Source organism: Hyla sarda, chromosome 1 (genome assembly GCF_029499605.1).
Source record: "Hyla sarda isolate aHylSar1 chromosome 1, aHylSar1.hap1, whole genome shotgun sequence".
Taxonomy (NCBI): Eukaryota; Metazoa; Chordata; class Amphibia; order Anura; family Hylidae; genus Hyla; species Hyla sarda.
The window spans coordinates 140137221-140163626 of NC_079189.1; the positions used below are offsets into that span (position 1 = coordinate 140137221).

Sequence of the window (26406 nt, forward strand, 5' to 3'; positions counted from 1 at the left end):
GTTACCTCAGGAGATGTTGGAGAGGCTGTAGAAGGGCAACAACCCACCAGCAGGACCACTACTTCCACCTTTGTGCAATGAGGAGCACTGCCAGAGCCCTGAAAATTACCTCTAGCAGGCCACAAATGTGCATGTGTCCACTCAAACGGTTCGAAACAGACTCCATGAGGGTGGTATGAGGGCCTGACATCCACAGGTTGGGTTGTGCTTACAGCCCAACATCGTGCAGGATGTTTGGCATTTGCCAGTGAACACCAACATTGGCAAATTCGCCACTGGTGCCCTGTGCTCTTAACAGATGAAAGCAGGTTCACACTGAGCACATGTGACAGACAAGACACCGTGGAGAACGTTCTGCTGCCTGCAACATCCTCCAGTATGACCGGTTTGGCGGTGGGTCAGTAATGGTGTGGGGTGGCATTTCTTTGGGGGCTGCACAGCCCTCCATGTGCTTCCCAGAGGTAGTCTGACTGCCATTAGGTACCGAGATGAGATCCTCAGACCCCTTGTGAGATCATATGCTGGTGCGGTTGGCCCTGGGTTCCTCCTAATGCAAGACAATGCTAGACCTCATGTGGCTGGAGTATGTCAGCAGTTCCTGTAAGAGGAAGGCATTGATGCTATGGACTGGCCCCCCCGTTCCCCAGACCTGAATCTAATTGAGCACATCTGTGACATCATGTCTCTCTCCATCCACCACTGCCACTTTGCACCACAGACTGTCCAGGAGTTGGCGGATGCTTTAGTCCAGGTCTGGGAGGACACCCCTCAGGAGACCATCCACCACCTCATCAGGAGCATGCCCAGATGTTGTAGGGAGGTCATACGGGCATGTGGAGGCCACACACACTACTGAGCCTCATTTTGACTTGTTTTAAGGACATTACATCAAAGTTGGATCAGCCTGTAGTGTGGTTTTCCACTTTGATTCTGAATGTGACTCCATATCCAGACCTCCATGGGTTGATAAATTTGATTTCCATTGATAACTTTTGTGTGATTTTGTTGTCAGCACAGGGGTTAACCAGGAAAGCTTTTAAATATATCGACTGACTCCAGAAAGTTAAACAGATTTGTAAATAACTTCTATAAAAAAATCTTAATCCTTTCAGTACTTATGAGCTGCTGAAGTTGAGTTGTTCTTTTCTGTCTCAGTGCTCTCTGATGACACATGTCTCGGGAACTGTCCAGAGTAGAAGTAAATCCCCATAGCAAACCTATTCTGCTCTGTGCAGTTCCCGAGACAGACAGAGGTGTCGGCAGAGAGCACTGTTGTCAGACAGAAAAGAACAACTCAACTTCAGCATCTGATAAATACTGGAATACCCCTTTGAGAACTTTCTCAGGTTTTGATATTTTTTTTTTTTTGATTATTGTAGTGTACTTATAATATCTGTATATTGGCATGATGAAGTGGTGAAGGACGTTTTTTAGTTTATAAGACAAATCTACTTGACTATCGTTCATTATCAAGGAGCTCAGTCATTTCCAGGTGACTTATAAGAATCACTTGACCGTGGTTGGAAATGTAATGTTCTCCTTTTATCTTTGTATATTTAATTTTCTCTTTGAAAATCAAATAAAAAGGTTAGAGTTGGGGAAGGTGGTTTTCATATCCTGCTCTCCTTTTCTTATGTCTGATCTTTTTGTGCACTTTCTGGATTCTAGTTTACATTTGCCTATTACCTTGACAACAAATTATGGAGCCGATTTGTCAAACAAGTTACAACCAGCTCGATTTAGAATCTTCTTGGTCATCCAGGATGTCGTAAAAGCAACAAAACACTTTTTTCTGTTTGCTCAGCATAAAATGATTCTGTATTTACAATTATATAAAAAAAAATCGGATGGGTGATCATCCCCTTTGTCAGTGTTTCTCAACCAGGGTGCCTCCAGGTGTTGCTAAACTACAACTCCCAGCATGCCTGGACAGCCAGAGGCTGTCCAGGCATGCTGGGAGTTGTAGTTTTGCAACATCTGGAGGCACCCTGGTTGGGAAACGCTGCCATATTCCAAGGTTGTGTGTCACAGAGCCTTCCTGTTGACAGACCCATGAGAAATATCCTGGTAATAGAAAGCACTACTCTAGCGGGATTTTCTTGCCATTTGTTTAATAAGGTTCTTGCTTTATGGAGAGTGTTTGGGTCATGCATTGTTAATGCTGCTCAGAGTTTGACTTAATTTCTTTCTTCTCTCGAGATCTGGGATCTGGCAAGTGGTAAATTAAAGCTGTCCTTAACAGGACACATAAGCACTGTCCGGGGAGTCATTGTGAGTGGCAGGAGTCCATATTTGTTTTCTTGTGGCGAGGACAAGCAGGTGAAGTGCTGGGATCTGGAGTATAATAAGGTATGCTTTTGTATTCATAAAACTATAATCCAAGGGAAATCAGCTCGTATACGCTTTCACGTAGCTTTATTTTATATTCATAAGAATTCTGCAAATGTTCTTATATACACATATTACTAGCCATTTTACCTGGAAGCTCTTGAATTGTGGAACAGGCTTTGTGTATTTGTTTACATCTTAAAGGGTTAATCTGCTCCCCAGCGTCCGGAACATTGCGTTCCTGAACACTGTGTGTGGGCCCCCTCGTGATGTCATGCCCCGTCATGTGACGTAAGGTCCCGCCCCCTAAATGCAAGTCTATGGGAGGGGGTGTGATTGCTGTTGCGCCACCTTTCCATAGACTTTCATTGAGGGGGCGGGCCATGACGTTACGAGGGGGCGAGCATGAACACGGAAGCCCGCAAACAGCGTTCAGAATATTCCGGACGCTGGGGAGCGGAGTAACCCTCTAACACATTTTTTTTTCTGGGAATAAAGTCATAGTTCATAGTTATTCTCAGGTGCTCACGTATGTTTCTCTGTCCCCTTGCTAGGTCATAAGGCATTACCACGGTCATTTAAGTGCAGTCTATGGTTTAGACTTGCATCCCACAATAGATGTACTTGTGACTTGCAGCAGAGATTCCACAGCACGAGTAAGTAATGACAGTGTTCTTTCTATCATTATCTCCTATACCCTACTACAGTGTTTCCCAATCAGGGTGCCCCCAGCTGTTGCATTACTACAACTCCCAGCATGCCTGGACAGCCGAAGGCTGTCCAGGCATGCTGGGAGTTGTAGTTTTGCAACAGCTGGAGGCACCCTGGTTGGGAAACACTTCCCTACTATATAGAGTGTTTTTGGACTACTCAGTATAAAATGCTGAGATGTCTTAGGCTGGGTTCACACCACCTTTTTGCAGTACAGTTCCCCTTTCAGGTTTTTGATGGGAAAACTGATTCCTCAAAACCGGGCTAAACTGTATCAAAACTTGTGTACAAATTTTAACCTATATACGGTTTAAAAAATGATGTATGGTTGCATCAATTTAAAAAAAATATATATAAATTTTTAACTTTTCACTTCATTATGAATAAAGTTTCACTTGTTTGATTGAAATTCCAAGGAAAAAAACTGTTAAGTCAAAAACTGTATGGTGCAAATGCACATATGCCCATGTTAAAAAAGGAGGAAAAAAAAAACGTATACAGTTTTTAACACTGTTTTTCACCCAGACCAAATACTGTGGAAGGCTACAATTTTGGGTGCGAGAAAAAGAACGGACAAAACCGCACAGGACGCAAAACGGATGCAATTGGATGCATCGTTTAGCATACGGTTTTCAATACGGTTCCATATGGTTTTCACATTAAAAATTTATACGGGGAACGTATTGTAAAAACGTGGTGTGAACCCAGCGTTACTGCTGGTTACTTTAAAAAACTTCTGGCAGCTGCAACTAATTTAGTGAATTGTAATTTTTTTCCCCCATACATAGATTTGGGATATAAGGACGAAAGCTGGAGTACATACACTTGTCGGACATACAAACGCTGTGGCAACGGTACGATGTCAGGCTGCAGAACCTCAGATTATAACAGGTAAACTCATTTGTCTTCTCTCTGACTTTCACTTCGTTTCTCTGGCCATAACAGGCTTTCTCTTTTTGTGGCTTCATAGTAGTCTTGTGTTGGTAAAAAAAAATATGTGTATATATATTTTTTTTTTCCATGAAGTATTTTAAGAAGCCATGTGCGATTTAATCCTTATTTAACAACGTATTCATCCTTCATGTAAATCAGGCATAGACAACCTTCGGCACTGCAGATGTTTTGGACTACATCTCCCATGATGCTCTTACAGCTAAAATACTGCCAAAGCATCATGGGAGATGTAGTCTAAAACATCTGCAGTGCGGAAGGTTGCCTATGCCTGATCTAAATGTAAAAAAAAGTAATCCTTTTTGTTATAACATTGTGTATAAGTGATATTTATATTAGGGATCGACCGATTATCGGTATGGCCGATATTATCGGCCGATAATCACGATTTTGGGCATTATCGGTATCGGCAATTACTTTGCCGATAATGCCCCGCACCACCCCCACCGCACCGCGACCGAGGCTGTGGCCTGGTCCGGCACTTAACTCTGTCCACTTCACATTCGGGCGTGCTGGCGGGGCTCTCAGCCTCCTCCTGCTGCCGGCCAATAGTCTATTGGCAGGGCTTTGGGGGGGTCAGCTTCTGTTCTCTTCCCTCTCCTCCTCCAATGGGGTCCATCTGGGTGCGGAGTCCAATCGGACAACACCACGGCTTTGGCATATATCAATCGCCAGGGCGATGGATCTCTTCGCGTCTAGCCACAACAGACAAGTTCCTTGCTTTGTTGCGAAATCGCGAGACCCTCTGGCAGTGGACGCACTTGTCATCCCGTGGTCGTCCTTCGGTCTCCCTTACCTCTTTCCACCATCTCCCTCTCCTGCTCAGGGTTCTGAGGAAACTCAAGGCGGAGGGCGTTCCCGCCATTCTGGTGGCTCCAGACTGGCCCAGGCGCGCGTGGTACGGTGACGTACCACTGCATCTTCCAGTCCGCCCCGATCTGCTCTCCCAGGGTCCTCTCTGCCGCCCCAGTTTACAGTCGCTGCATTTGATGGCGTGGCAGTTGAAACTGTGGTTTTGAGAGCTCAGGGGTTTTTCTTTCGGGGTGATTCCTACCATGCTTTGGGCTCGGAAGCCTTCCTCCACTAGGATTTACCACCGCACTTGGCGGGCTTATTTCCGGTGGTGTGAGGCTCAGTCATTTTCCCCGGTCGTTTTTTTTTTTTCCTTACCGCGTGTTCTTGCTTTTTTTGCAATCCGGTCTGGATCAGCACTTGGCACTCGGCTCTTTTTCTATTCTGTTTCAGTGGCCGTTGGCTTCCAATTCTTACGTCCGCACCTTCCTGCAGGGCATGGCCCATGCAGCGCCGCCTTTCACTGACACTCCCCCCTTGGGATCTCAACCTGGTGCTTACACGCCGGGACACCTCTCTGCACATCCTTTTGTGGAAGGTCGCCTTACTCATCGCGATTACCTCCATTTGGATGGTCTCCGAGCTGGCGGCTCTCTTGTCGCTCTCCCTTCTTCGTCCTCCATCAAGACAAGGTGGTTTTTCAGCCGCCTCTCTCGTTCTTGCCCAAGGTGATTTCCCCCTTTCACATGAACAAGGAGATCGTTTTTTTCCTTAATTTTGGCCAGCTCCATCCAACTCGAAGGAGCTACATAGTCTGGACATTGTTCGAGCTGTCTGGATCTATATTTCTATCACCTCCTCCTTTTGGCAGGGTGGCTCTTTCTTTGTCATTACGGAGGGTGGTCGCAAGAGTCTTCCGGCTTTTAAGGTGACCATTTCGCAGTGGATCCGTTCTGCCATCTCGGAATTGTACCGTCTTAAAGGAGAGCTCCCACCTTTTCAGGTGACTGCGCCCACCTTTTCAGGTGACTGCGCATTCCACGCGTTCCGTTGGGGCTTCTTGGGCACTCTGCAATAGGACTTCACCCTTTGAAGTCTGTGAGGTGGCCACCTCGTCTTCTTTGCACACATTCACTAAATTCTACCAGGTGCACACGTTTGCTTCAGCTGAAGCTGGTTTGGGTCACAAAGTGTTGCAGGCGTCAGTGGCTCAGATTCTGAGTTGGGTATTTTTCCCACCCCGGGGACTGCTTTGGTACGTACCACGGTCTCGGTGTCACCCAATGGAGCCGACCGAGAAAAGTAGATTTTTTATGCTTACAGTAAAATCTTTCTCAGAGGATCCATTGGGGGAAACAGCACCCACCTATTGTGTGTGTATTGCTATGGTTCGGTTTTCCTCGGACACCTGCTGGATTTCTTTCTCTGTCGGTCCTCTCCTACTGCTTTTGGACTAAACTGATTAGCTCAGAGTCTGTGGGCGGGGTACACTATATACCGCCAGGAGGGGCCGACTTTCTTTTGTATGCCTAGTGTCAGCCTCCTAGAGGCAGCAAGATATACCATGGTCTCTGTGTCCCCCAATGGATCCTCCGAGAAAGAGATTTTACAGGAAGCATAAAAAAACTACTTTTTCAATGCAAAATGCATGAAAAAACAACTGTTGAGTGTTACTTGGAATGTAACATGGTACAGATTTACAATTTCAGATGCGCTCGAACTCTGCTACGATTCGGCGTCCCTGCTGTAACACCACATTAGGTGCTTTAGACACATTTTCAGGTGCATCTAAAAAGCGGACATGGCTTTCACCGTCCAGGCGTTCCTGGAGTTGTAGTTTTGCAACAGCTGGAGGCACACTGGTTGGGGAACATTGATCTAAGTATTAGGGTGGTTTTAAACCCAGCTTCTCAGAACTGTTTTTTATTCAGTTTTTGTAAGCCAAAACCAGTATTCGGTTGAAGTGAGATATAACAGAGACTTTTTTCCTCTCTTCTGGACCAACTTTGGAGACTGACTCCCAAAAAGGATTAAAAACTGCCACAAAAAGCAATGTGTGAAACGGGCTCCCTGCCTCCATTGCGCAGAGAATGGCTAAAGCAGTAGTGGATTGAACTGCCAGAACTTTGCCACTATAGGACAAAATAAAGTAAGTGACCCCTGGTTGTAATGGCTTGCACTATAACCCAGTATATTGGGTTTAGTTTGGGTGAACAGTCAGGCAGATTTACTAAAACTTTTTAAAGGGAAACAGACAAACTTAAGTTTTTTAACTTTAATAAAAAAAAATGCCATAGTCAGAGAATGCATTCATTAAAGAGAAATCCTAAATAGCATAAGCCTAAGCACTTTTCATGTAGTGTGTTCTAAACCTTGCTATAGACTTTAAAGTAACATCTGGCATCAGCGTTTTTTGTTCAGAGGGCATCTTAGCGACTTTAGATCCTGCTGGTACTGCCCACAGAAATACTGTATCTGGCAGGTACACCTTAGATTATTTTAATTTAATCTAATTTACTTTTAGGTTATTATGTACGTTAATTTTCTTTCTAATTATCCCTTTTTTTTTTCTTCCCAGGGAGCCACGACACCACAATTAGACTGTGGGACATGGTGGGTGGAAAGACTCGCGTCACATTGACAAATCACAAGAAATCGGTCAGAGCTGTTGTATTGCATCCACGACAGTAAGAGCTTTTTTGTCAACCGTATAGCTTATTTATTTTTTTTTTTTCATCTAAGTTGTAATCCTCAAGGTTTTACATGAGTTTTCTGAAGTCTGAGTATTGCTAGTTTCTGTGTGTCATGTGAGTGAATCCTTAACCAGTAAATTCCTAGGGCTGGGAAACGAGCCCGCTGACAATGTTAAGTGTTACTTATAGCACAATGCTGATGTCTGAATAGATCACTCCCGCTATCTTCCTCCTCATCTTCTAATCCACGGCCGACTTGGAGCATGGGCGAAGCTTCCTGACCTCACCGTTGCTGTTTGCTAGCATTGGGACCCAGCAGATAAGCAGCAGCGATGATGTCAGGAAGCTCCACCCATGCTCCAAGGTTGCCCCGGAACGGATGATAACGGGTGCACGAAGCGGGAAAAGGTAAGTTTGGTTGTCGTCAGTGTCACCTGCACTACCTGTCTGTAGTGACAAGTTAGTGCATGTGACACTGATGACAGATTTCCTTGAAAAAGCCATCAGCTAGGTACATAGGCACATTGCTGAGGAGTGGAAGCCAGTGAAAATGTTCCCAATCCAGCTAATAAGCAAAAATTATTATATGTTTATTAAACATGTGGCGTGATAAAAAGCAATATATTTGGAAGACTGGTTTACAAACTCCACATCTTTACAAAAGCTCCCCCATAGCTCATCATTAAAGCTTGAAGGGTTACTGAATTTTCATAATAAAAAATTAAGTCGACCGCTTACATAAAATGCAGCTTAAAAAAAAATGGTTTGAGCAACATGTATTGGTTAGACGATGACGCTCTATGCTCTGTCATTTTTTTAATTTTCTTTAAATGAGTTATGGAAGGGGTGCCCCTGCATGGATGTGGAGTTTGTATACCATAATTAGGAATAAAATAGCTTTTTATCACCTATAAAAGTAATTATACAGGCCATGCATTTAATACCTGTCACCAAACTAAACGTTTAATATATTGTTCCTTGTATAATTAGAAGACACTTTGCTATTTACTTGCTGTTAAAATTCTCAACCTTTATATGTTTTTAATGTGATTGGAAAAACAGCCACTAGGTGGATCTGTTCTATTCCCTGCCACAAGTCAAACAGTTATTTAGGTCTCTTCCTGGCCTGGCAGGAGACCAAACTCAGGAAGTGCGTGCGGGGCATGGCGAGGCACAGCTCTTGCAGGCTTCAGTGAAGTCACGCTTGCTGGGGAACGCCCACTTTCTTCTGCCGGGAGCTCACACAATGTGAGCAAGGGGAAAGATATGATACAGAGGCCTTTAAAGCTTGAAACATGTTTTGGAGGGGTGTTGGGAGTAGTTAGGGAATATAATCTGAGTTAGTTTAGAAAATATGGTTTGATGACAGGTACTCTTTAATACTACATGCTTATTTTTAAGCTGGGGTGGTAACATTTCTACTAGTTCTCACCTGATTCTACTGAATGTTCACCTATTTATTTGTACAGTTAGATAGCTTGATCAAAGCAGCAATCCTATGAATAATAGCAGAGGCAAGAACCAGAAGTGAGAGCACCAGGTAGTCTTTCTCTATGCAAGGACTTTTTATTTAATTTTTTTAGGCACATGGATCACTATATGGGAACAATAACATTTTAATAGTCTGGACCTTACCTCACTCAGTGATGCCAATTATGGTTATTTTTGAGTTTTAGACTTTATGCATTTAAAATGAGAAGGGGAGTGATTTAAAATAAAACTTTCAGGGGAATTTTAAATAAATAATATTTTAGTATTGCGTTGCACTATCGTATTGGTGATTTCCGGGTAGAGCCTGCCATCAATAGATTTTACATGGCATAGAGCTGTCTGGCAGTTTTTAGCACCCCACGGTTAGGTTGCTGAAGCTGTGTCCATGATTGATCGTGACATCCAGGGGGTTACATGACGGGCATTGACAGTATTCCCAATGCTGGTCACTATTGGAGAGAATCAGCTGCTGATAGCACTTGGAATCTTCAGTATTTGGAGTGGGTTTAGCTGCTGAGCATGTTATACCCCGAGAGAAAATGTATGTCGGGCATCACTGAGAGGTGAAACAAACATTATATTGTCATATCTGTGATCTCTGAAGTAAAACATTTGGGGTTGTAGAAAATGTGACTGAAGGACAGAAGAGGATATAAAAACATGATTGCTTATAGTTCTCTTTATGAAAACATTTTTATCTGTAGAATTTCAGCAATAGTCCTAAGAGAAGCCAGAAATAGCATTTTAAGTGCAGAGCAGCTCCCCGTGTGACACGATAAGTGCCGTGACTGCAGTTCTTGACTTGTGGAATAGTCAGCATAACTCCTATTGTGCAGCTATGTGTATTCCAAAATTATCCACTTCATTTTTACACTCCATAATCGTTTCTTTTATTCTAGGTACACATTTGCATCTGGGTCACCAGATAATATTAAACAGTGGAAATTCCCTGATGGAAACTTCATCCAGAACCTCTCTGGTCACAATGCTATCATCAACACGTTAGCTGTCAACTCTGATGGAGTGCTGGTTTCAGGAGGTACCACAATTCACATTCAGAAGACTATAATAAAAATATATATGTATATAATATACCCACACACATTATATATAATATATTATATATTGTGTGTATGTATTATACAGTACAGACCAAAAGTTTGGACACACCTTCTCATTCAGAGTTTTCTTTATTTTCAGGACTATGAAAATTGTAGATTCACATTGAAGGCATCAAAACTATGAATTAACACATGTGGAATTATAGACATAACAAAAAAGTGTGAAAATATGTCATATTCTAGGTTCTAGCCCCCTTTTGCTTTGATTACTGCTTTGCACACTCTTGGCATTCTCTTGTTGAGCTTCAAGAGGTAGTCACCTGAAATGGTTTTCACTTCACAGGTGTGCTGGTGTGGAGGAGGAGGTGTAATGGTGTGGGGGTGCTTTGCTGGTGACACAGTTGGGGATTTATTCAAAATTGAAGGCATACTGAACCAGCATGGCTACCACAGCATCTTGCAGCGGCATGCTATTCCATCCAGTTTGCGTTTAGTTGAACCATCATTTATTTTTCAACAGGACAATGACCCCAAACACACCTCCAGGCTGTGTAAGGGCTATTTGACCAAGAAGGAGAGTGATGGGGTGCTGTGCCAGATGACCTGGCCTCCACAGTCACTGGACCTGAACCCAATCGAGATGGTTTGGGGTGAGCTGGACCGCACAGTGAAGGCAAAAAGGGCCAACAAGTGCTAAGCATCTCTGGGAATTCCTTCAAGACTGTTGGAAGACCATTTCAGGTGACTACCTCTTGAAGCTCATCAAGAGAATGCCAAGAGTGTGCAAAGCAGTAATCAAAGAAAGAGGTGGCTAGAACCTAGAATATGACATATTTTCAGTTGTTTCACACTTTTTTGTTATGTCTATAATTCCACATGTGTTAAGTCATAGTTTTGATGCCTTCAGTGTGAATCTACAATTTTCATAGTCATGAAAATAAAGAAAACTCTGAATGAGGTGTGTCCAAACTTTTGGTCTGTACATGTGTGTGTGTATGTATTTATATATATATATATATATATATATATATATATATATATATATATATATATATATATATATATATATATATATATATATATATATATATATATATATGTGTGTGTGTATGTGTATATATATATATATATATATATATATATATATATATATATTATACACACACACACTCAGTTTTTCTTTCTTAAATGCTAAGGGTATTAAACGTAGTTTTTGTCTGACACTTTTTACTTCTGTCTTGCAGCTGATAATGGAACAATGCACCTATGGGACTGGCGGACAGGTTATAATTTCCAGAGAATTCATGCTGCCGTTCAGCCAGGCTCTTTAGACAGTGAATCTGGTATATTTGCATGCACCTTTGACCAGTCAGAGAGCAGATTAATCACTGCTGAAGCCGATAAAACTGTCAAAGTATACAGAGAGGATGACACTGCGGTATGTTTTTTACTTCTTCTAAAGGTTCTGAAATGCACTCACGAATTTCGTGCAGTATAAATGGAGGCAAGAAAAATTCTTACCCCCTTCCCTCCACAGGACATATAGGGTGATCAGTATCTGTACCGCTGCATACGTGCTGCCTCAAATAGTCAGCCAGGGGGCTGCAGCTAATAGCCTGCAAGGCCGATCGCTGCTGCTAGGCATATAACCTTTTAGATCCCAAAATCAAAGTTGATCATGGGACCTAAAGTGCATTTTTGTCTATGGGCGGTTGGTTGCGTAAGCTGATTGAGACCATCGCAGGGTAATCACAGTGTCCCGATCAGCTTAAATGATGGCCAGAGGGTCCTTACCTGCCTCTGGGCTGTCTGTCTTCTCTTCTGCTCCAGCCTGCTTTAGGCTAGGGCAGCAGACCACAGATTACACTGATCAATGCTCTGCAATAGCATAGCATTGAACAGTGTTAGAAATCCAATAATTGCTTGTTATATAGGTCTCTATGGGGACTAAAAAAATAATAATAATTAATTAAAAAAATAATCAAAAATAAAATGTGAATAAGCCCCTCCCCTAATATAAGTTGAAATCACCCCATTATTCAAATAAATAATGTAAACAAAATAAACGTAAACATGCGGTATTGCTGCATGCGGAAATGTCCGAAATAGTAACATTTAAACAACACAGTTCAAACACAAAGTCAAGAAATGCAATTTATTATGAAAAAAAAACGTATTCTCTATCCGATGGTCTCGATCAGCTTACGCAACCAACAGCCCATAGACAATATGCAGATCTCCATAGTCTGCACTTATCCTGATAATGAAAGGACCACGGCGCTGCACCACGCTCACTATTTTATGCCTGCATACCAGGTGGCTGGGAGACCACTGTCCAGGAAAAACAACGAATGAGCTGCAGTGCTGTGGCCTCCTTATTCTGAGCAGGTTTGACCCCCACCTATATTTGTGTTTCCTAAACAAGGTGCCTCCAGCTGTTGCGAAACTAAAACTCTTAGCCAACGGCTGTCCAGGCATGCTGGGAGTTGAAGTTTTGCAAGAGCTGGAGGCACACTGTTTGGGAAAACACAGACCTATATCCTAGTAATATGCAACTACTTTATCAGCTAGGAATAATTATATAACTGTAAAGTGATGCAATGGAAACTTTTATAATAAATCCTACTGTTTCAAGAGCATTTTGATATTAAAGGGGTTCTCCAGAAAAAAAAACTATTTTTTTTAAATCAACTGGTTAAAAAGATTGGTAAATTGCTTCTATTTAAAAATCTTAATCCTTCCAGTACTTATCAGCTGCTGTATACTACAGAGGAAGTTATTTTCTTTTAAACATTTTCTGACCACACTGCTTTCTGCTGCCACATCTGTCTGCCTCAGGAACTGTCAAGAGCAGGATAGGTTTCCTATGGGGATTTGCTCCTTCTCTCCACATTTCCTGACATGGACAGAGGTGTCAGCAGAGAGCACTGTGGTCAGACAGAAATGTTTTTAAAAGAAAAGAACTTCCTGCGGCGCATACAGCAGTTAAGTACTGGAAGGGTTAAGATTTTTAAATATAAATAATTTACAAATCTGTTTAACGTTCTGGCACCATTTATTTTTTATTTTTTTAAACAAAGTAAAGGGGTATATGTGTGTGTGTGTGTGTATATGTATGTATATATGTGTGTATATATATATATATATATATATATATATATATATATATATATATATATATATATATATTCAACTGGCTGCAGAAAGTTAAACAGATTTATAAATTACTTCTATTAAAAAATCTTAATCCTTTCAGTACTTATGAGCTTCTGAAGTTAAGGTTGTTCTTTTCTAAGTGCTCTCTGATGACACCTGTCTTGGGAAACGCCCAGTTTAGAAGAAGTAATTTACAAATCTGTTTTCTGGAGCCAGTTGATATATAAAAGAAAGTATTTTCCTGGATAACCCCTTTAAGTGATGTTATTAATAAAGCTTTGGTATCAGCGACCATGTATTGAATAGCAGCTCGGTCATCCTCTTGTAGCAGTGTCTGCAGGCCTCTAATGAGACTGCGCTCAGCAGTCTCTCCAGTTAATTAGCTTTGTGAAGGGCTCCTGTCACTAGATGGACGCATCAAATCCCAACGCTTTTTGATATATGGCCAGATAAATTATTGAAGCTGCTGTAAAATCGGCTGAATAAATGATTTTCTCTGTAGCATCATGAAAGCCTATTCATGGTACAGAATAGTCGTCTGTGTGACCTTTTACGTTTTCAGATAGTATAGACCTGCCTAATGTATTCTTTTATAAAATCATAAAGAATTATTCAAGCAGGTACCTAGCCGTAATGTTTTTAAAGAGCAGGGTTTCATACAGCCACACTATGTATGCATCAGGGGGTTTGGTTGATGTTTTATAAAACTTTGAACGTTTTAGTTTTTCCATTACATTTTTTTTTACATGTTTGTGTGGATGTGGATATCTAGCGAAAGTGTTTACTATGCATTTACTATGGTTTATTTATTTATTTATTTTTAGCTGTGGCTTGATTGTTAAAACAGTATTGCAAAAAAATAAAAAAAAAATTCCAGTGGAGGAAAAAAATCACTTGAAAAATTCTTTGCACCATTTTTATTGCTCATTTGCATCTAAAAAATAAAATAAAATACAAAATTGGCAGCTAAGCCTTTAAAATCTGCATTTTTACGGCTCTTATGTAAATCTGTGTTTTCATAATAACTATAAAGAAACTAGTGCGAAGTCTGCTATGGGAATTTTCATTTTTCCCCTCACCCCCACTTCTTGATGTATCACATAACAGCAGGATCAGACTACACATAGTGTAGTCTGTAACCATAGAAACGTGTGCATTGAAGCTGTATGCAGCAATAGTAGGAGATTTAATCATGGCTGTTCACAGCTGCTTAATATTTAATATTATTTTTATTTTTTGTTTTATATATCCTTTTAATATGTTTATGACAATGGACAAATTGTGAAGACATTAAAGCGTACCTGCCACATCCCACAAAAAAGAAAATTGTTACCTAATCCTGACCATGTACATCTGTTTTTATGCCCCTCTCGCCTATATTTATTATAAAAATATCTTTTTATTGGCTCACAGTGTTAAAAATCCTCTCAGGGGAAGGGGGAGTGTCCTCCCTTGTGGTGGTGAGAGGTGATTGGTGGGTCTGCTCATACAGCCTTGTCCATGAGTCATCTCTTGTCCATGACTCATGGACAAGCCTGATGCAGGACTGGTTAGTGTCCCAGTAGGTATGGGGACCCCCTAGTCGAGGTATTTTCAGGAGCAGTTTTCTTTATTAAAAATTCAGAAAATGGGCACTAGCCTTTTTATTTTTCATCAATATCAACATAAAAAAACTGACCTGACAGTGCCCATTTAAAGGGTTAATTGAAAAATGTATGATACCAAGAACAAACTGTGCTTGCACATTATGGACTTGTTTGTTAACCTTTTCCTCTGTTTTACTCTTTCAGTCTGAAGAAACCCATCCAATTAACTGGAAACCCGAAATTATCAAGAGGAAAAGATTTTAATAAGCTGCATCTTTTTTTTTTTCTTTTTTTTTTTTTTTATACCGTCTGTTTATCACAGTTTGACATAGCATGGATTCTGTTTCAGACGTTAAGCCTAACATTGGCTGCGGCCTTTGTCTTTCATCATTGTATTCAAATACATCCTGTTATGGCTATTTCTTCTACGATCCCTGGAAGCTGTCACACTGTACAAAAAAGGAAACCTATTAAAGGCCGCTTCTTCCCAATGCGGGAAACAAAACATGTTTTTCTATTTTTATTTATTTTTGTTAAAGAATTGAGTCTGTTGTGCATACGGGTACATGCATGCATACATACACACATAATAAATATAAATATATACACACATATATACACAGTGATCCCTCAACTTACAATGGCCTCAGGTTCCAATATTTTCAGCATATAATGCTCTTTTCTGGACCATTGTAACTTAAAACCAGACTCAACATACAATGTACAGACAGTTCAGATCTGAGAAACGTTTCAATGGCTGAAGGAACCGACCAATCAGAATGGGCATTTCACTGGTAAAAACCCTATATTACTGAATTACATGTCTGCCTGGTAGCGCCTCTCTACAGTATAGGGAGGTGCTACATGTTCTGTACTCTTTACCTGTACCAGGGTTAGCTGTTCTTTGGACACTATGTGAGCACGGCTCCAGTTTACTTTTTTGGGACACTGTGTACTGTATAGATCCCTGAAGAAGCTCCTGTCCTCTACATAGACCAGTGTTTTCCAACCAGAGTGCTTTCAGCTGTAGCAAAACTACAATTCCCAGCATGCCCGGACAGCCTTTGGCTGTCCGGGCATGCTGGGAGTTGTAGTTTTGCAACAGCTGGAGGCACCCTGGTTGGGAAACACTGACATAGACAGTGATTTACAGCTCCCAGCAGATCTTTCTTACTTTTATATGTAAGGACTTGCTTTATTTGTATAAGTTATCTACCTTTTATTCTTTAATTCCTCCTTTTTCCTATTTTTGGATGACATTTTGGTGGCTTAAGAACCAATTACCAGGTTTCCATAGAGTTCTGGTCTCAACATGCAATAGTTTCAACTAGAGATGAGCGAACTTACAGTAAATTCGATTAGTCACGAACTTCTCTGCTCGACAGTTGATGAGTTTTCCTGCATAAATTAGTTCAGCTTTCAAGTGCTCCAGTGGGCTGGAAAAGGTGGATACAGTCCTAGGAGACTCTTTCCTAGGAATGTATCCACCTTTTCCAGCCCACCGGAGCACCTGAAGGCTAAACTAATTTACGCAGGAAAAGCAGTCAACTGCCGAGCCGAGAAGTTTGTGACTAATCGAATTTACTGTAAGTTCGCTCATCTATACTTTCAAGATACAATGGTCATCCTGGAACCAATTAATATTGTATCTTGAGGGACCACTGTATATATATATTTGGCAATTTTCCAATCTAGTAATTTTTGAGAAAGCTATTTTTTTTTTTATGTGCTTTATCTGTAGCCGCCAATATTTTCTCTTTAGAAATTTTTTATATTCCCTTTTGTCCCAATAAAACCCAGTCTGACTGTGTGATGTTGGTGAGTAAATGATCTGTTTAGAAAGACGAGACGCTGAATTTTGAGGTTAAGAAGTGATGCGCTTGTTAAATAAGAATCTCTGGAGTGGATAAATGTATCGCTGTCTGTTTGCCCAAAAATGGAAGCTGTTTAGGTAAGATGTTCGCTATTATCAGGCAGAAGAGACAATGGCTGGTAGGAACGTGCCAGGATTGTCAGATTACGTCTCAAAGTCAAAACACAGGAAACAATCAATGATTTCCATTTTCTTTGGCCAAAGCTGCGGTAAAAAAAATGGAAAATGATGTAACGGTGAATGTGGTTAAGCTTTATAACATTATCTAAACAAAACAGCTTCTTCCTAAAAATGTTAATTCTGTGCAGTAGTCCAGGAAGGATATTTACAGCTTATGCATTCAGAAAGATTAAGTCTGAGGTCTGCGGACCATGCACATCAATGGAAATATCACAATATCACTTCATCTGCCAAATAACAGAATGTGTGTCAGCGGATGCCAGGGAAAGCCACACAATCAGAACCTTACAAAGCGGGCACCTGGTCTTCATTATAGCCATGTTCACACAATCTCACGTCTCCTATCACCAGGCTAGGAGAATTCTTGTACATTTTAAAATGTTTTAAGTGCCAATCTGATCTGAGCCATTATGCATCACTGACTATTCAATGTTTATTTTGACCAACAAAGTGCTTAGGCATTATTGGTACATTGTGTTTTCCTCTTTGTTTTTGTGTTGCCATAATATAGTACAAAAAATAATTCCTTTGAAAAAGTAAAACAAATGACAAACCTTTTTTATATCTAGAAAGCAAAATTAAGAGCCTGTGGATTGTCCCACAGTATTTTGGTCACTATTTTTACCAAAACCAGGAGAGAATCTTACACAGAACAAATATAATGGGAAAAAAAAGATTTGCACTAGGGATCTCCCTCCCCTGGCAAAGCCGCTGCAGATCATTGATTTAAAGCGGGCGCTTTAAATCAATGAACTGCAGCGGCTTTTGCGGTGCTAGAGACTGCTGCCGCCACCCGCTTCTCTCCCCCTGCCTGTCCTGGGGTCCTCCTGAGTCCTACCCCCCCCCCCCCACCTCCTTACCTATCCTCTGCCCAGAGACCGCCGCCGCTCGCTTCTCTCCCCTGCCGGTCCTTAGTCCAACCACAGCCGCTACCCTGTTACCTCCCCATTCCCGGTTTTATAATTACCTGTTTCCGGGGTCCGTGTTAATTCTGGCTCCGGCGGCGTCCTGAGCTGTCACTATGCGCACTGACGGTGACGTCGCATTGAGGACGTCACTCGTCATTGCGCAGAGCACATCGTAACACAGGCTGCCGCAGGAGCCAGAAGTAGCGCGGACCACGAGCCCCGGGAACAGATAATTATAAAACCAGGAATGGGTGAGGCAATGGGGCAGCAGCGTTGGTCTCTGGTCGAGGCGGTTCTGGGCATTATCAAATTGTCGGCAACGTAATTGCTGATACCGATAACGTCCAAAATCGTGAATATAGGCCGATAATATCGGCCAAACCGGTAATCGGTTGATCCCTAATTTGCACCTTTCTCCTGTTTTAAGTAAAAATACTAACCCACATACTATAAGAAAACCCAGGCTTAAAAGATTTGCAATAATGTTTTTCATAAATCTGTAATACATTTGAAAAAATAACATGAAAATGGGATCTTCACTATTTAGCAGCACAATGTACCCCTACAGTCTTCGAAATGTTCTGACACCTTTAAAATCAATTGTGAGCAGTACTATGAAAAGGAGGGGCTGGAGCTGCAGTCTCTCCTTGCTGTGATTGGCATCAGCATCAGACAAGAAAGAGCTTGCCCACTCAGTAGGCATATAGGAAAGATAAACCATTTAAAAATAGTGCAAAAACTGGCCCAGTCCTTAAGGAATAGGTCGTGTTCTGATCATTTAACCCCTTAAGTTTTTGTCAAACATTTTTAAGGTTTTCTCAGATTTTTTTCTTTCCCTCCCATGTTACTGTCAAAATAAAAATAGAATTGTGACATCTTGCAGTTTTCACACTGACCACTGAGCCTTCTATGCTGGCACTTCCTATTTTGTGGAGAATACTGCTGAGCAGTTATCTGACTAGGATTACAGTGAAATCCATTGATATATCGTTTTCAGACACAATTTTCACATTTTGTGTGCCGTAAGTATCCAGACCCTTTACTCAGTACTTTAAACATCTTTGGCAGAGATTATAGCCACCAGTATTCTTGGGTATGATGCCACAAGGTTTACACTCCCAAATTTGGGGATTTTCTGCCATTCTTCTTTGCAGATCCTTTCAAGCTCTGTCATGTTGGATAAGTACTGCTAGTGGACTAGTGGACACCCATTTTCAGATCTTTCCAGAGAGATTGGATTGGGTACAAGTCAAGCTCTGACCACTCAAGGTCATTCAGAGTTGTCCTTTAGCTACTCCAGTCTTGACTGTTCTTAGGGTCATTGTTTTGATGGAAGGGGAATCTTTAGCCCAGTGCTGGATTAGGTTTTCGTAAAGAATTTCCCTGTACTTTTTCCTTCTGTTTTTCATTTTTGGCCTCAATCCTCTTTGTTTTATCAGACCAGAGAATCTTGCTTCTTGGTCACCTTTTTTTTTACCACACTCTTCTCCATTAATTACTTGGTTTAGTGTTGATCCTAATTGATCAAATCTTTTAACAATGATGGAGGCCACTATGCTCTTAGGACCTTCCAGGGAAGTAGAATTTTTTTTGTCCCCCTCTCGAGACCTGCGCCTCCATACAATTGTCTCTGAGCTCTACAGGCAGCTATTTTCTGCTCATGGCTTGGTTTTTGCTCTAATGTGTATTGTAAGCTGTGAGACCTTCTATATACAGGGGCATGTCTTTTCATATTATGTACAATCATCTAAATTTACCAAAGGTGACTGCAATCTAGAAACCTCTCCAAGAGAAATGTATTTACAAAGAACATAACACTTACCCTTCACAGCTCAACCATTACCATTCCCTGCACAAATCATCCCCAAAAAATACTTTTCTATAAAAAAAAGATGGCTGCCTCAATACTTAGCATAGAGAAAAAAGAATGAAGAAAAAAAAGGCTGCAATCAGAAAATGAGGAGAAAATTACAAATTTCTGTATTTGTTTTTAATTAGTTAAAAATTAAAACCTAGCTGATACATCTCTACTTCTGACTCTTCTGGCCTGTTTGCAGCGTGCAGAAGTAGTAGGGAAAGCTGAACACAGCCAAAGCCGGGAAGTTACGGAATTTGCGTAACTCCCTTTGACTTTAAAGGGGTACTCTGGTGGAAAACTACTTTTTTTTTTTAATCAACTAGTGCCAGAAAGTTATACATATTTGTTAATTACTTCTGTATAAAAATCCTAATCCTTCCAGTACTTATCAGCTGCTGTATACCACAGAGGAAGTTCTTTAATTTTTGAATTTCCTTTCTGTCTGACCACAGTGCTCTCTACTGACACCTCTGTTCATGTAAGGAACTGTCCAGAGCAGGATAGGATTGCTATGGGGATTTGTTCCTGCTCTGGACAGTTCCTGACATGTAGTAGTAAAATGCAATAATTGATATAGATCAATTAATAACCAGGCCTCTAGGGTCACTAGGTGAAAGGATAAAAAGAAAGACAAAGGGAGATGGGATCCAATAAAATAATACTAATTTATTAATGAGTGGTAAAGGATATAAAAGGGTGGGCTTCCAAGTGCCTTAGCGGGGCCCAAGCATCAGGCACAGGAGCTTAAAAATAAAAGCACAAAAACTGATTAAAAATAGATATGGAAACATATAGTCTAATGCCAACTATGGACAATATGCGATGCGCAAATTAGGGGAAATGATGCATTCGATCAGACAGTACAAGTCCTCAGTTCATAGCTACAGTGTGATGCACTGTTAGATATATTGTATCCGAAATAGACTGTAGATCTAATGTGTCCGAATGGGTAGACTGTAACATACACTGGTTCGGATGTCTTTGTTCCTGATATTGTGTAGATAAGAGTAAAGTTTTGGTGCACGGCACCGCTCACCAATCAATGTCCTGTGAAGTGCGGTCGGGCTGGCACGGAGGTATCCGGTTCAGAGGAGGGTGCCCGTCTGCTCGTGGATAGAAACGATTCCGGTAAAGCGGCTGGCACTGAAAGCTATCCGGCCGTAGGGGATGTAGTTGCCGCAAGTGGAGGATGAAGGATGATATTGGTATGGGAGCGGTGACCAGTGTTCCTCGTGTGAATGATGGTGGTCCCAAAGCTGGGGCATCCAGCTGTTGCAAGTAGATAGTTAGGAATAATAGGTTGGCAAGTGATGAAGATATGGTTCCCAATGCTGATATAGTATGCTTGACTCAGTTCAAGGCCTCAGGCCTTTTCTTCAGTAGCGGTAGATTTGTTACCTACCGCTACTGAAGAAAAGGCCCAAGGCCTTGAAACGCGTCTAGCATACTATATCAGCATTGGGAACCATGTGTACTGGGACTGTCTGATGGAATGCATCATTTCCCCTAATTTGCGCATCGCATATTGTCCATAGTTGGCATTAGACTATATGTTCCCATATCTATTTTTATCTATTTTTAATCATTGTTTTTGTGCTTTTATTTTTAAGCTCCTGTGCCTGAAGCTTGGGCACCGCTAAGGCACTTGGAAGCCCACTCTTTTATATCCTTTACCACTCATTAATAAATTTGTATTATTTTATTTTATCCCATCTCCCTTTGTCTTTCTTTCTATCCTTTCACTTAGTGACCCTAGAGGACTGGTTATTAATTGATCTATATCAATTATTGCATTTTACTATATTTTATTAGGCCTTTTTGGGTGAAGGCATCACCTTTAACCTCTGGTTCGCTTTCCCATTATCCAAGTGAGCTGCACAATTTCCTCTTTTTTTCAGTTCCTGACATGGACAGAGGTGTCACCAGAGAGCACTGTGGTCAGGTAGAAAAGAGCTTCACAACTTCCTCAGTAGCTGATAAGTACTGGAAGGATTAAGATTTTTAAATACAAGCAATTTACAAATCTCTTTAACTTTCTTGTACCAGTTGATGAAAAAAAAAAAAAAAAAAAAAAAAAAGTAGTTTTCCACCGGAGTACCCATTTAAAGGGAGTTGCACAAATGGCGTATCCCTGCAGGCTACTCTGTTTATGTAACGGTCTCAGATTTCTGTATGGAGGTGGCAACACTTATTCATGTGTGGGCATCTTACCAACAGCCTAGGGGACTTCAGTGGTTATCAACATTCTTGTTTTGTATAAGAAACCTATAACATCATGGAATATCTCCATGTCAACTAACATAACAAAGGACATCGAGTATATCTGCATATCTATAAGCATCAGTGGGTGTGAGAAGCAGAATGTAATTGAACCCTCTTAACTCACACCCTCGTCCAGTAACATGTGCCATACTTGCCAGTTTGCGTTAAAAAAAAAAATTACGCCAAAAACTGACACACTGCAGTAAAACCTAAATGGAATAGAGTATAATTCATTATCTGCCCATTACATCATTTTGTCCCAGTTTTCTGAGCTATAGCCTTTCTCTGCAACACGATGACATGTAACGTTTGAAGCTTTTCATGTATATGGTTACAAAAATCCTGTTCCTTATACATATCTGATTATGTGCTGAGGCTATTGTGCATGGAGGGGGATACGGAGCTCTGACCAATTGTGAATGCCCTGATCTCATATACACTGGTGTCGCCTTTTACTGTACACCTGTCTGAGAAGGCTTCTATGAGAGCAGAACCGGAAGGTGTCAAGTCTATTATTAGGCTTGGTGGCCAGAAAGAAAACAAAAAAAATGTTTAGGAAAATTTTTAAACCTAGATAGTAAAATTGCATTCAGACTGTATCTGCTTGCCATGTCTGTATAACCAGTTATGGCCAGCAACGATTATTGTTCCTTTTTATCTTACTAGAATGAAGATATATAAAGCCTATGTAGAAACTGGGCAATGGTCTCTACATTGGACAAAGGTGCAGGAGGGTCAAGAATAGTCAGTCAGTCCTAGCCAGCAACATTTGGACAAAAAGGTACCAAATCGGCAAACAAGGGGTTAATCAAGGACAGGCCAAGAGTCACAAACTTCTTTCCTCTAGACGTAGCGTATGCCCCCTTGTCATGGTTACTGGCCTAGGTATAAAAAGATCACTAGCACGATCTCTGTACCATCCATTCATATATTTGTATATTGTGATTAAATCGCCCCTAAGACGTCTTCTCTTCAAACTAAATAACCCCAAGCTTAATAACTTGTCTCGGTCCTGTAATCCTCCCATACTATCAATAATTTTTGTTGCCCTTCTCTGCACTGTCTTCAGTTCAGTCATGTCCTTATATGCAGGTGCCCAAAATTGGACACAATACTCCATGTGCGGTCTGACTAATGATTTATACAGAGGTAAACGATGTCCTTGTCACAAGCTTCTATCCCTCTTTTGTAACATCCTCCGCCTTGGTAGCTGCTGCCGGCCACTAGTCACTAAAGTAGAGTTTACTGTCCACCAGTAACTCCAAATCCATTTCCGTAGAAGTTTTACCCAATGTTTTGTCATTTAGCACATAATTGTACGTGTTGTTTTTACAGCCCATAGTACATAAACTTACATGTATCTAGTCAGCTAGTCTGTTTTATCTCTGCCTGGATTTATTCACTATTGTTCTGCCCAAGCCTCCAGCTTCCCCAGGTCCATATTCAAATTCTACTCTGTAATTCCACTACAAAGTCATTAATAAACATATTGAAAAGAAGTGGACCCAGTACTGACCCCTGTGGTACCCCACTAGTAACTGTCAACCAAACAGAGTAGGTTCCATTGATACCCACTCTCTGCTTTCCATACATTTCCAGGATTTCTTTTTGACCAATTTTTCAATATTGGTGCACATTTGCTCCCACAAGTGCCATTCTAATAGTACAATTCCTGACATTATAGAATCTTTAAGTATAGGAAAGAAGGGTCTATCTAGCGTAGTAGTTAATTTCTGCAAAACTCAGAGATGGATGCTATCTGGGCCCAGTGACTTATGTGTTTTAATGTTAATAAGGCGACACCGCACTTCTTGTTGGGTTAAATAGGTCAGATATGCTTGATTGTTTACATTATCCGTATTCATGTCATTTCACATTGGATTTTCCCGTGTAAATGCATTTTCAGTATTAGGTTTCTTATTAGTCATGTAGGTAAAGAATATGTATGAATGCAAAAAAAAAAAAAGTCTGCACACCGATGCCTCGTGTATTACCCAAGGACAAAAGGAGAAAAAAGCCAAAGGAACTGATGTTTCTGATAACCGCTCACCTTAAGTGAGTGATAAGAGCACTTCTCACTCCAATTTCGTATTGGGGTACTGGAAACTTGTAGTAGGTACTGAGCCCGGATGCTAACATGATGACAGGGGCAGCCTAGTCTGTAGAATATCCAACATGGTGGTGCAGTCTGAAAAAAGGTCATGGTGACCCCCGAAACGCATCAGTGTGCCTTTATTTTTTAATTTTACCTACCGGTAATTAAATAGCTTGGAAGCATCTCTGGAGTTCTTTCTCCTTTCATGACCAGAAACGGCAGTGCCAGGTACAATGGTTTTTTGTGCCACCATATTGAAGAATGTTTGGGCTATTTTTGCTTTTCTATGGCAATCGTTTTGCTAATTTTAGTTCTTTTTAAAAAGAATGTATTCTTCTCGTTTATATTTTTTTACTGCCTTTCCACTACCTTCTAGTTTTAGTAGTCAAAATACTTTCCTCTTATCATTTATCACGTCCCTATCTTTATTGGATAACCAACTTCGTCTTCTCCTATTTTCAATACGATTATTCCTGTAGGGTTTATGTTGTTCACAAGATCTATATAAAAAAAAATATCTCAAAAAATACTCAAGCTAAATAGGATATTTTTTTAATTATGAGCAACCAACTAGATCCTACCATAAGTTTAACAGTTTGGAAAGTGAACAATGTCCTCTACTATACTGGGTTTTACCAAGCCAAAAGCAAAATATCCTTATAAAAAATATACAGCCTGTCCTGTCCATTTTCACTTGAAATTTGTAGGACAAAGGCCAGTTGGTAGTTTGGATAGCTTAAACCTAAAGAGAACTTTCTTGCTGCCTGAACCGCAAGTTATCAAGGTGGTCCTTTGGTGGCTTTAGCTTGATTGATAGGGGTTTCCCTGCCTAGGTATAGGGAAAGATATATCAATCAAGGCCAGTGGGGCAAGGAGAAGTCACAAGGACCGCCCAGGTGACCAGGGCTGGTGCAAGTATTTTTGCCACCCTAGGCGAAAGCTAATTTTGCCGCCCCTTGACCATGCCCTTTGACACACCCCACTACTGGAGTGACACACTGTAACAGACCTCATCATGTAATCACCTTACTACTAGGGTGGCACACTGTAACAATCCCACTCCTCATGAAATCTCCTTACTACTGGGGTGATACACTGTAACAAACCTCCTTCTCATGTAATTACCTTACTACGGGGGGGACATATTGTAATTTGTAACCAACCTCCACTGTATGTCCATACCACTATAGCCCTTATGTATTATATTTATATATGATATACTATATATCATGCCTTTTTTTTTATTCCACATCTATAGATTATTATACCTTTACATACTATATTGAACTATTGTTTTATGTATTTATCTATAATGCAGTGTGATTATCATATTCTGTGGTCCAGCAATTTTTGTTACTAGTCCAGTATTATTTTCTGTGGTCCAAGATTCTTATTATAGTCTGTGGTCCAGAAACTCTATAACTATCTGTCATGGCCCTATAAATCGGCCCCTATAGCGGCCACCAATTTACTTAGTGCACTAATGTCGGCTGTACCCCTGAATCATGGTTACAGTAGTAACACACTACCAAGCGGGGACGCTGTATGCGCCGCACCTATTATGCGCGATTGCGACCTGTCAGTTACATCTGACAGGTGTGTTCGCATCACATCCAGCGCACCCACATGTGAGGATGTTTATAAACATCGCTGCGGCCCGCTTCCGGGACTCTAGCGGTGTTGAAAATATCACCCGTTGTATTTTGTTGATTTCTATACTTCAAATTCTATGCATTACTGTGCACAATCTTATATATTGTGAATCTCTTTTGTATACAAATGTATGAAATAGTGTTTTTATGAATGTGAGTGTATATTTTACAAATGTCTAAAACACTCCCCTTGAGCTTGGCCCCCATCATGGGTCCTATATAAACCCTGTATATCATTGTTACTGTACCCTGATCTGAGGAAGGGAGTGCTCCTCCCAAAACGCGTAATCACCTGTTTTATAGTTTTTTTTTATTAATAAATGGACCTTTAACCACTACCTGGACTTCGTTTATTCCATCTAAGAGTGCCATGTTTTAAGAGTCCTTTTTCCTTCAGCCTCCTCCTCTTCCTCTTGTAATCTCCTTACTACTGGGGTGACATGCAATCATTGTCCTCTATTGCCCGAGCAGTTCGGAATTTGTGAAGCGGAATTTGTGAACAGAAAATCAGCTTGGAAATTTCCGCCTGAAGAATGGCGGTGCTCTTTCTTCAGGAGGAAATCCATGCTGAACACATTGCAGTCTATTGGAGATGGCAGTGTCCGCGCGGTCCTAGCGCCGACTGATTCAGCCAGCGCTGGCCGCACTCGGTATCTCCGGGTGGAAATTTTCTGCCCGGAGATTCCGTAGTCTGAACCTAGCCTAATTGACTTGACTGAAGATAGGGACAGCAGACATAGATGACTTGACTTACTGACTAGTGGCTGCAATTAAGGCTTGAGGCCTCCGGTTGTGCTGGACACTAACTC

At 41.0% G+C, this 26406-nt stretch overlaps 1 protein-coding gene across 1 annotated transcript in view; it reads left to right on the forward strand.

The window, feature by feature from the left end:
* Positions 1-15274, forward strand: part of PLRG1 (pleiotropic regulator 1) — a 49594-nt gene extending 34320 nt beyond the window's left edge. The window contains exons 9-15 of the mRNA XM_056562388.1: positions 2200-2349; positions 2883-2984; positions 3828-3930; positions 7361-7469; positions 9866-10005; positions 11272-11465; positions 14974-15274. Of these exons, the coding sequence (XP_056418363.1) occupies positions 2200-2349; positions 2883-2984; positions 3828-3930; positions 7361-7469; positions 9866-10005; positions 11272-11465; positions 14974-15033 (858 nt within the window). The 3' untranslated portion in view covers positions 15034-15274. The remainder of the gene's footprint in view (positions 1-2199; positions 2350-2882; positions 2985-3827; positions 3931-7360; positions 7470-9865; positions 10006-11271; positions 11466-14973) is intronic.
* Positions 15275-26406: the final 11132 nt, after the last annotated feature.